The sequence below is a fragment of the Carassius gibelio genome, chromosome A1 (assembly GCF_023724105.1).
Source record: "Carassius gibelio isolate Cgi1373 ecotype wild population from Czech Republic chromosome A1, carGib1.2-hapl.c, whole genome shotgun sequence".
Classification (NCBI taxonomy): domain Eukaryota; kingdom Metazoa; phylum Chordata; class Actinopteri; order Cypriniformes; family Cyprinidae; genus Carassius; species Carassius gibelio.
In genome coordinates, this window is record NC_068371.1 from 33,459,805 (window position 1) to 33,471,430 (window position 11,626).

The 11,626-nt window shown below is 39.3% G+C and overlaps 2 protein-coding genes across 6 annotated transcripts in view; both read left to right on the plus strand.

Moving 5' to 3' along the window:
• Positions 1-11,626, plus strand: part of LOC128020811 (NACHT, LRR and PYD domains-containing protein 3) — a 638,518-nt gene that overhangs the window by 247,268 nt on the left and 379,624 nt on the right. The gene's annotated exons all lie outside the window — the stretch shown is intronic.
• Positions 1-11,626, plus strand: part of LOC128020587 (NACHT, LRR and PYD domains-containing protein 12) — a 137,751-nt gene that overhangs the window by 119,168 nt on the left and 6,957 nt on the right. The window contains exon 5 of one of the 3 annotated variants that reach the window (XM_052607374.1): positions 1,498-3,372. The exons of the other annotated variants lie outside the window; for them this stretch is intronic. Within the exon in view, the coding sequence (XP_052463334.1) occupies positions 1,498-3,372 (1,875 nt within the window). The remainder of the gene's footprint in view (positions 1-1,497; positions 3,373-11,626) is intronic. 3 annotated transcript variants of the gene reach the window in all.

The following is an 11,626-nucleotide window of genomic DNA, read 5'->3' on the forward strand; positions in this document are numbered from 1 at the left end:
ATTAGTTACAGAATCATCAGCCAATCAGATTTTGACATTCCATGACATCACGCCCTCTGGGACCAGTGACGTCTCCAGTGCTTCTCCCAATCGTGTTTTGAGGTGTCCCCAGTTAAAAATTGCATTCCAGGGGTAAAATACAATTTTTTTTTTCTCCTGGTAAAATTCACATTCCAGGGGCTAAATGTCACGTCACTGAGATTGCTTCAACCAGCAGACATGAAAAACAACCCGCAGTAACAGTGTTAAAGTAGCCCAATCTGGCAACACTGCGCCCAGCGTTTAGTTGTGAATTTCCAAGCCGCTTTCACCGGTGATCTACACCAGATCTTGTTGTTGATCTGCCTTTTTCAAGACGCTCTTTTACAAACAAAAGAGGAATAACTGAAGGATAAACTACTTAACCTGAATTAGCTAACAACAGTGCACCATTTCAAAGATTGCATCTGTGACTGGCTAACAGCTAGCACCAAGCACAACAAGTTATTTGGCTATGTTTATTTTTTTAATACGAGTAAAGGGAGATGGAATGACAGACAGACTTTATTTACAAGTGACAGGTTGCTTTATTATTTGAGGAGTATTGATTGATGCACATTGTTATGGAGGTGTAGTGTTGTCTGATAATGCTGTGGTGTGTGGATGTCCAGTATTTGTACAGTTCTGCTGCTGTCGTCATTTTAGAGTGACTTGATGTTCATAGAGGATCGTGTATTGATGGATTACTTTTACTGATCATCCAGTGATGTGGTCAAAGTGTTATTTGTTTTATTTCTTCATTGACAGATCTCAAATCAGTTCTTCATCATGGAGATCAGTGAGAGATCTTCATCTCCAGATCACAGCGGTGTGTCTCTGAAGAGTGATGCATCCATGGGAAATCCTCCTTACCTCAGTGCTGAACCAGTGACCTCTGACCCCAGTGCTGAACCAGTGACCTCTGACCCCAGGTGAGACTCCATCAGCTTGGTATGGTGCTGTGAGACATTATTAAAGCTCTTTCTCTTCTGCTGTCTGCTGTTCTCATTATTTTCTGTATTATTTTCACACATAAGGAGCGTGGAGCACTCAGAGTAAACTAGAATCACTTTATTTGTCAGAGATCAATGCTAAGGATTGTTTCTTCTCGCCCGGTCGGGCCACTTGTTCAGATTATTACTGGCCCTGTCACACAAACATAAAATAGTTGCTCTTATTATTGTTTTTGATCTAGGCTATCTTTTATACTAATAAATAAAATTATTTGACACCAACATGTTAGATACCAATTACATTTTGCAATTCTCAATTTCAGTTTTGGAACCACAGCAAAAACTAATAGCGTAGTAAATATAAAGTTGATGAAATGTAGCCTATATTCTAGAAAATGTGTTGTACTTTGATGTAAATATGCTGTATATAACAGGAGTATATTAAACTGACACTTCTCTCTTAAATGTGTTGCTGTTCCTTCCATGTTTTATTCACAAAGATGTTTTTATGTTTGTTACCAATCAGAGACGATCAGATACGAGCCCAGGATCCTCCTCAAGCAGTGAATGATGAACTACAGAGAGTCAAAGAGCAGCACAAAACCAGCATGAAGAACAAGTATGAGAGATTATTTGAGGGACTGAAACTCCAGGAGAATGAAAGCCTCCTGAACAGCATCTACACACAGCTCTACATCATAGAGGGAGAGAGAGAAGGAGTGAATGAAGAACATGAGGTTTTACAGATGGAGAAAACAGCCAGAACACAACACTCACAAGACACTCCAATCTACTGCAATGACATCTTTAAAGCCTCCGCTGAAGCAGGATGTGAGGAGAAAGAGCAGATCAAGACTGTTCTTACTAAAGGCATCGCTGGAATCGGAAAAACCGTCTCTGTGCAGAAGTTCATTCTGGACTGGGCCGAGGGAAAAGCCAATCAGGATGTAGATTTCATGTTTGTGCTTCCATTTCGAGAGCTGAACTTGATCCCAGATCATCAGTACAGTCTTCACAGACTTCTGCTGGACTTTCATCCTGAACTTCAAGATCTGGACTCACAGATTTATGAGGAGTGTAAAGTTGTGTTCATCTTTGATGGTCTGGATGAAAGCAGAATCACACTGATGTTTTCAGACGCTCAGAAAGTTTGTGATGTGACTGAGACTTCATCAGTGGCTGTGTTGATGTCAAAGCTGATGAAAGGAGAGCTGCTTCCCTCTGCTCTCATCTGGATCACCTCCAGACCAGCAGCAGCCAATCAGATCCCCTCCAAATACATCCACCGTCTGACAGAAATTCAGGGATTCACTGAGCCTCAGAAGGAGGAATATTTCAGGAAGAGAATCAGTGATGAGCATCAAGCCAGCAGAATCATCTCACACATCAGAAGAGCAAGAAGCCTCCACATCATGTGCCACATCCCCGTCTTCTGCTGGATCTCATCCACTGTGCTTCAGAAGCTCCTGGAAGAAGATCTGAGTGCAGAAATCCCTCAAACTCTGACTGAAATGTACATCCACTTCCTGCTGATTCAGATCAACATGAGGAAGCAGAAGTATGAAGAGAGAGATCCAGAGAAACTCCTGCCGTCCAACAGAGAAGTGATTGTGAAACTTGCTGAAGTGGCTTTCAAACAGCTGATGAAGGGCAATGTGATGTTCTATGAGGAGGACCTGATTGAGAGCAGCATAGACGTCACTGACGCCTCAGTGTATTCTGGGATTTGCACTGAGATCTTTAAGCAGGAATCTGTGATTCATCAGAGGAAAGTCTACAGCTTCATTCATCTGAGCGTTCAGGAGTTTCTCGCTGCTTTCTATCTGCTTTACTGCTGTTTAACAAAGAACAAGAAAACACTGGATGAATTCAGATCTTACAGATTTAACTCTATTGAATATATTATGTCTGAGATATACTCTGATAAATACTCTCTGTATGGTCTACTAACATCAGCAGTATATAAAGCTCTTGAGAGTAAGAATGGAGGTCTGGATCTGTTCCTGCGGTTCCTGCTGGGCGTCTCACTGGAGTCCAATCAGAGACTCTTACAGGATCTACTGACACACACAGAGAACAGCTCAAAGACCATCAGCAGAACCACACGGTACATTAAACAGAGGATCACAGATGATGATGATCTCTCAGCTGATCAGTCGATCAATCTGTTCCTCTGTCTGCTGGAAGTGAAAGATCAGACTCTGTTCAGAGAGATTCAGGAGTTTGTGAAATCAGACAAACACTCAGAGAAGAAACTCACTGCTGCTCACTGCTCAACAATCTCCTACATGCTTCAGATGTCAGAGGAGACACTGGATGAACTGAACACCATGAAATACAACACATCAGCTGAGGGGAGAAGAAGACTGATACCAGCTGTGATCAAGTGCAGAAAAGCTCTGTGAGTGTTTCATCATCAACTAAAGGATCATATTTAATAATGAATCTGACTCCTTTAAAATAAATGTTCCTGAATGAGAGATTTTCTCATGAAGAACAGGCCAGAATCTTAAAGGAGTCCCAACATGTGTTTTTAATCCAGTAGATATTAGAGTAAAAGGTAAAAACAACCCCGTCACATGAGAAACTGGTTCATTAAATCAGCAGCAGCTGCAGCAAAGAGACGCTCCACACATTGATCAGTAAAGCTGACATTCACACATTTCACTCTCAATCAAGACACAATCATGATATCAACTACTGCTAATATTAATAACTATAATAACATTTAATCTGCAGTAATTATTGATCATAAATGCTGAATGTTGCAGCTGTTTGACTGCTGTTACAGTGAACTATTACAGTGAAGACATAGCTTGACGTCTGCTTACTCTTTACTGTACAGCACTAGACACTATTTTACATTATTATACATTTTAAGAGCTCTGCATTATGACATAAAATAAATCAAACCATAGGAAAGGTGGATGAGTGTGAATGGGAATATTATGAGTGATATAGGTCTAGTTTTCTAACACAGATTTACTCTGTCAGCATTGTGACCACATTAATGTCACAAATAAAAGATTAAAACGTACATTTCAGCAGCTCACACACGGACATGAATTATTCACACAAAACAAGCTAAGAGTTTGTCATTTAATGAGATCTGTGTTAAATATCCATTTACATGTCAGTCTTTTGTGAAAATTACTTTTACAAACTCAGATGTGACGCATTTCTGTGAAGGACTACAGAACAAGCTCTGATTCACAACATTAGTGTCCAAACACAGAAATAAAAGAGGGTCTATATATCAGATCAGGATCTGAAGACTATAATAAACACAAATCCAGCTCTAGAGCATCAGATCTCACAGTCAGCTCAAAACAATGATGTGCAGGACACCACTGATGATCTTTATGATTGTGAAGGAGAGGAATGAAGAGCTTCTCTCTCGTGAACACGCTGCTGGAGAAGATTCTTCTGTGTGTTTCAGGAAAAGTTCATCAGTAGTCTAGTGCTCGAGCGCTGCTCAACAATGTCAGAGACACGGCTTCAGATCCACAACAAACCTGCTCCTTCTTCTCATTTACTCATTTATCTGTTCATTTCTTCAATTAATGCAGAGATTTGTGTGAATTCTGCCGTTCTGAAACACCTTGATCGATGTTTCACCTTGATTCATTCATCACAGAAATCCATGCACTGAACACGTGACACTTTTAATGATCCGATGTGAAGTAAACCAGCTTTATTTTATCTTATGGCAGGAATACAGTGAAATACAGTCTAAATATGATGCAGTGCTGTGTAGCGTACAGTAAAACAGAAGCACATGCACACAGTCTGGAGATTTACTGCTGCTTGAATTTGTTCTGAATCACAAACACAGAACTTCAGACGTGCTCCGTTTACTTCACTGCAAAAAATCTTTTTCTTAGGAATTTTGTCTTGTTTTCTAGAACAAATATCTAAACTTTCCTGAATCAAGATCAATCTACTTGAGAAGCAAAATAATTGTACATTTTAAAGGTCCCGTTATTCACGTTTTTATAACATGTGTTCATGTTTCGCGTGTAAAAAAACACAGTATTTTTCACACAATTCACCTCTCTGTATAACGCTGTTTCCACTGTCATAAAAACGGGCTGATGACTTCCTTGTTCTATAAAGTCCCTCCTTCAGAAATACGTAACGAGTTCAGATTGGGCCAGCGGTTCCTGTGTTGTGATTCGACAGCAGCTGACCGCGCGCGGCCCTCCTGGTAACGCGATTGGACTAGTTTTGGAGTAGTTTTGAGAAGCAAGTGGGCAGATACATGTGCTGGAGATGTACTTATAATCACAGGAGCATTTTTACTGATGAGATGCGCATGAGATGCGCATTCGTTTTTTTGCACAGCCCTAACATCAAGTTAACAAAGCTAAACAGCGTTGCCCTTTGTGTAATAAGTTACAGAAACTGTTAAACGCACCAACTTAAATAATAAAATACACTTACCAGTTGTGGTCCATAAACAACGCCTTCTCCAGACAAAGAGGGAACTGCTCCATCTTTCAAGAATAATCTTTGTGCAAATCCAGCATTAAACTGATTGAGATTGAGGAAGCTGTCCTCAGCAAAATGTGCTGCACATAGTTTTACATGTGGATTATAATTTACGGGAACAGAGTTAAACATAAATTGTAACCATTGATCTCCAAGTACAGCGTCCCTGGGAAGCCCAAACAAAGATGATTGGACTCCGAGATGAAAATAACAGCGTTTCGATGACATGGCAAACACAAATGCAGCTGGATGTCGGAGCGCAACAAGACCACGCCCCCCGTTTGTGAATTCATGTGGGTGGAGGTTAGTAAAAAACTGTTTTAGTGACGTCATTACTGCAGGAACGGGTCGTTTTTTGTAGGCGAATTCTGTTAAATAAAATAATATCTCGCTTGGCATTGAACTTTGAGCTTTAGAATTTTACAGATATTATTTATACTCTAACAACAACATTACACACTAACTAAAGTTTAAAACATGGGATCACGAAGAACGGGTCCTTTAAATCTTGTTTTCTGAAAAAAAAAACATTGTTAGTTTTTGCTTTAAATAAAATAAATAAATTAAATAAGTGAGAAAAACAATAATAATTGAAAGAAATAATTATTATTTTTCTTGCCATGGAAAGTATGTTTATCTTTTTTTCAGTATAATTCCAAATAAACAGATTATGATCCACAAATAAATGTAAAAAGATTACAAGTTCATCCCAGTTTCTGACAGGAAACATGTTCAGAGGATATTTCTGACTTCTTTAAACAGTAAGAGAGAGAGATTTCTTGTGAAAGTGGGTTGATCTTTTCGACAGCTGTGTTGCTGTAACCTGTTTCATCAAACCATCAAACTTTCAGTGAAGATTCAAGCAGGACTTTCCTATAAAAACACATCATGAGAAAACAGCAAACACATTACATTAGAGTCCCGTTCAGAGTCAGGTTATCAGAATTATTAATGTTTTTGTCATGATCTAGAATAGGTCATTATGAAATACTTTCTGAAAGTGCTATTTTTAGTCTTTTATAGTGAATAGTGAATCTGCAGTAAGGGACACACATCTCATCAGTGTCTCATTACAACCCATGATTTTAAACACGTTTATTGTGTGTAATTATGTGTATTTTGCTCAGTTAATTTCTGTGCACTAATGCAAAACCTATACTTTAAACATGAATGCAGTCACTCACAGACATAATAAACTAATTTCCACAGATCTGTAAGTTCATAGATGATGATTAATAGTCAAATAAATAGTAAATGTTAATATAATTTTGGGACTCTTAATCAATAATTTAAAAGATCTTCAGCAGCTGACAGAGAATTAAATTCATCTGTTTTATTCCATCATGCTCTCATTCAGGACTCTTTTATTTCATTAAGCTAATTTTAAAGGATTTGATTTCCACATACACAGCAACATCCCCAGTGTTAATTTAACACTGAGTGTGGACACATATAAACACTGAAGCAGAGTTAAAAGTAACACTGAAGCAGAGTTGAAGTTAATGAGATAATTAAGAAGGTAATTGAGTTATGATTGACCATTATTGAAGACAACTGATGTTAATAAGCAGAATCACCAAACGTGTGTGTAGATGATCTGTCTGTGTGTGTCTGTGTGTGTGTGTCTGTAGATGATCTGACTGTGTGTGTGTGTGTGTGTGTGTGCGCGCGTGTGTGTGTGTGTGTGTGTGGATCAGGGGTCATCAACTATATTTGTCAAATGCCAGAATTTTTCTCGGCAGACACTGTAAGGGCCAGATACTCGTAATATAAAATAAAATTCGAATTGTATCCTAATATGTTATTATTTGATATACTAATTCTAATTCCAAATTTATGTTATTTTTTTTACATATTACCTAAAGAAGGATGATACGGAGCTGAAGTTACATGTTGAATACCATTTCTCTCCATGAAAGTTTCAAACTCATTACTGGTAAAACATGTTCCATTGTTTGATACTAACATTTTAGGTAATCCATGTGTACTGAAACAGATTCTCAATTTATCAATTGTAATTTGGGAAGTGGCCTGCATCACAGGATAAACTTCCATCCACTTAGAATGAGAATCTACCAGAATTAGGAACATTCTTCGTAAAAAGGGGCCTGCGTAGTCTACATGAAGTCTTTCCCAGGGTGAGCCTGGCCACTCCCACGGGTGCAAAGGAGCTTGAGCAGGTGCCTTTCTGAAACTTTGACACACCTCACATTTCTGAACCACTCTCTCTACATCCTGGTCCATTCCAGGCCACCACATGTATGATCGGGCCAATCCTTTCATTCTGGACATGCCGGAATGAGTCTGATGTAACTGTTTCAATACAGCCCCTCTACCTTGCGATGGTATGACGATTCTCGCTCCCCAAGTCACACATCCATCTTTTACACTGAGAGCATCTCTCCTGTGATGGTACGGTAACACATGTGGCTCTACTTTCTCAGGCCAACCCTTTAAGAGGTACTCATGTACCATTGAGAGTGTTATGTCGTGTGATGTCCACTTCCGAACCTGTGCTGCACTCACAGGCGAACCGTCCATTAAATCCATCATCAGCACTTGATCATTAGTGTCATCAGGTTCTCCCTCACCTGGCACTGGAAGTCTACTCAGCGCATCAGCATTTTGGTGGTACTTTCCTGGATTGTAAACAATGTTATACTGATATGCTTGTAACATCACAGCCCACCTTAGCACTCTGGGTGAACCCATTTGAGGAACTGCTTTTGTTTCATTAAACAAATGGATCAAAGGCTTATGATCAGTGCAAATTGTAAATGCACGACCATACAAATACTTGTGGAATCTATGGATGCCAAAAATCACAGCCAAGCCTTCTTTGTCCAGTTGTGAATAACGTTTCTCCGCTGGCGTTAATGTCCGGGACATGAACCCAAGAGGTTTCTCCACCCTTTCTCCTTTTATACGCTGCGAGAGCACTGCACCAACCCCGTAGGGTGAAGCATCACAAGCCAAAGTTAGTTCTGAATCTGATGAATAATGAGCTAGCACCTCTGCTGATTTTAGTAGAGCTTTAGATTTTATAAAAGCTTCTTGCTGTTGCTTTTTCCACATCCACTGAACATCTTTTCTCAGCAGCAGATGTAGGGGGGCCAGCAGCGTTGCCAGATTTGGCAGGAACTTGTTATAATAGTTAAGCAGTCCCAGGTATGCTTTAAGCTCTGTGACATTCCTTGGTTCTGGTGCTTCTTCAATGGCTTTCACTTTACTTCCCAAAGGATGTAGACCCTGTGCATCTACTCTGTGGCCTAAATATTCCACCTCATCTGCCAGGAACACACATTTTACTCTTTTCAGTCGCAAACCAGCTTCTTCCAGTCTCGACAGCACTTCATCCAGTGTCTTCAAGTGACTTTCTTGGTTTACGCCTGTCACCAATATATCATCCAGATAAACAACTAATCCAGGAATACCTTGCAACAATCCCTCCATTGTTCTCTGAAAGATAGCAGGAGCTGAAGCCACTCCAAAGGGTAAACGATTATATGTGAATAACCCTTTCTGTGTATTCACTGTCAAGTATTTCTTGGAGCTTTCATCCATGATAATTTGTTGGTATGCATGACTCATGTCCAATTTTATGAACTGCTTTCCTCCATCCAATAGAGCAAAAAGATCTTCCACCCTAGGTATTGGATACTGTTCCAATGTTGACACTCTATTGACTGTGAGTTTGTAGTCACCGCATAATCTTATACTGCCATCTGATTTCAAGATAGGAACAACAGGAGCTGCCCACTCTGAATACTTAACAGGTGATATGATCTTGTCCCGTAGCAGTCGATTAATCTCTTCCTCCACCCTTGTTTGCAGGGCATAAGGCACAGATCTAGGTCTAAAAAACCGTGGTGTGGCATCAGTCGGCACGTGAAGAGTAGCAACAGTACCCCTTAATGTCCCAAGCTCCTCTTTGAATACTTCCTCATGCTTGGATAACACCTGTTGTAATGTCATCACCTCTGACTGTATCAGCTTTATCTCACTCCATGGTAATTGAATTTCTTCAAGCCAGGCTCTGCCTAGTAAGCATGGTCCTGTTCCTTTCACTATGACAAGTGGCATTTTCTTTTCCTGCTGCTGGTATTTTACTTGTACATCAGCCACACCCACTATCTCTACTTGCTCTCCTGTATAAGTTCTCAGCTTGATTTTTGTACGTCTCAGTTTGGGAGCTTCTGAATGTTTCCAGATATCCTTGTACATTCCCTCATTCATAAGACTGACACTACACCCTGTATCAATCTCAAAGTTTACCAGTCTGCCATTAACATGCAACTCCGCATTGATGGGTTTCACTTTCTTCAATGCATCAGTTTTTACACATGCCAAAGTGAATGTTTCTTCAGATTCATCACTCTCATTATTTTCACTTACATTGAATGCCCGATACGGACGCTCACCTTTTCCCCCTTTTTCCGTTGTCGCGTGTCCACTCTGTTGGCTTTTGTTGCGACAGGCTCTGGCGATATGTCCAATTTTCCTGCACACATAACATTTATCCTTCTTAAATCTACATTCGTTAGCTTGGTGGTTTTTTCCGCAGCATCTATGACACTCTCTACTTTCTTTTTGTTTACCAGATTATCCTCTTTTCCAGTGATCCGGTTTTCTTTCTTTAAACATGATGCTGTTACATGCCTGTACCCCAGATTTATTTTGTAAATCGAGCACATTTTTGCTTGCGGCTTCAGTAGCTACTGCAATTTTAAAAGCAGTCTCAAATGTCAGATTTGCTTCTGAAAGCAGCAGTCTCTGAATCCGATCATCATCTATGCCACAAACAAGACGATCCCTCAGCATTTGATCTAAAGTTGCTCCGTAATTACAATCTTGTGCTAAACAACGCAACTCAGCTACATACTCTGTCACAGTCTCTGTCGGCTTCTTCGTTCTTGAATCAAATTTAAATCTCTGTACAATCTCACTTGGCTTAGGATTGAAATGATTTTTTAACATCGTTATCAGTTGCTGATAAGTCTTTTCACTTGGTTTCGTAGGGCTCAGAAGATTTCGCATCCAGAGGTGGAGAGTCCAGGGGTCAGAAAGTAAAAGTCCTGCCACATTTTTGCTCCAACCATGAACTCAGCAGCTGATTTCACCAGAGGAGGAACCAAGTCATTCCTTCCAAGTCACAAACTAGTCTCAACTCAAATCCCAAGTCCTCAAAGAGTTAAAGTCAATGAGATAATTAAGAGACTAATTAAATGATGATTGTGCATTAGTGATTAATACCTGCTATTATTGTGCGTTACAGAGGATCAGATGCTGATGTTTTATTGGTTAAAATTATGCCACCATCATGGAGATCAGTGTTTGCTTCAGTTGGGCTCTTGACCTTTGGTTTCTTATGTTAGATATTTCTCTGTAAAAGTACATGTGCTGTTATAAAGCAGTGCAATCAGTGCTGTGCAGAAAACCGTTACTAGCTAGTTTTACATGATGAAGTAATTATTAGGCATCAGCCTGTTTATTTCCAAAACAATTTAATGCATTTATTATTAACAAATGTTCAGTTTTTAAATAACCTACCTTGTGGAACCGTTGGTTTAATCACTATAATGAATACATTTCCTAATGTATGTAATAAATATAAATTTTTGAAATCTTTTTCTAATAAGACGCACAGACATCATGACCCAGCATATGAATCTCAACAATGGTGACAATCAACAAAACGCTTCAAGCTGAAGTGCATGCTGGGTAACACCATAGTAAAAACTCCCATCATGCACTGTAGCATGAATAATTATTGTAACCACTGTTGAGGATCATATGATAAGTGTTCATGTCTAAAATTCCGAGCCTGTACAATTTTTTTTCCCCCCCAATATTTAAGCATTACAATAATATTTGTTTAATAGGACTTTTTTTGTAGTTCAGTAATTGCTGAACATAATTTAACAAACCAAAGAGAGACACCTTCATGAAGTTAATTAAAATGTTTTAGATGAAAAAAGGGCAATTAAATTTTCTACTTCAAGCTTTTAATTCAGCAATGTGTTAATGTTTACTACGTAACACAACCGCAAGTGTTTAAAAGCAAATTACTTTGAATTATTAAAAGGGTCAAGAGCCCAACTAAAGCAAACACTGATCTCCATGATGGTGGACTCACCACAATTATGGGGACAACGTTTTTTTTT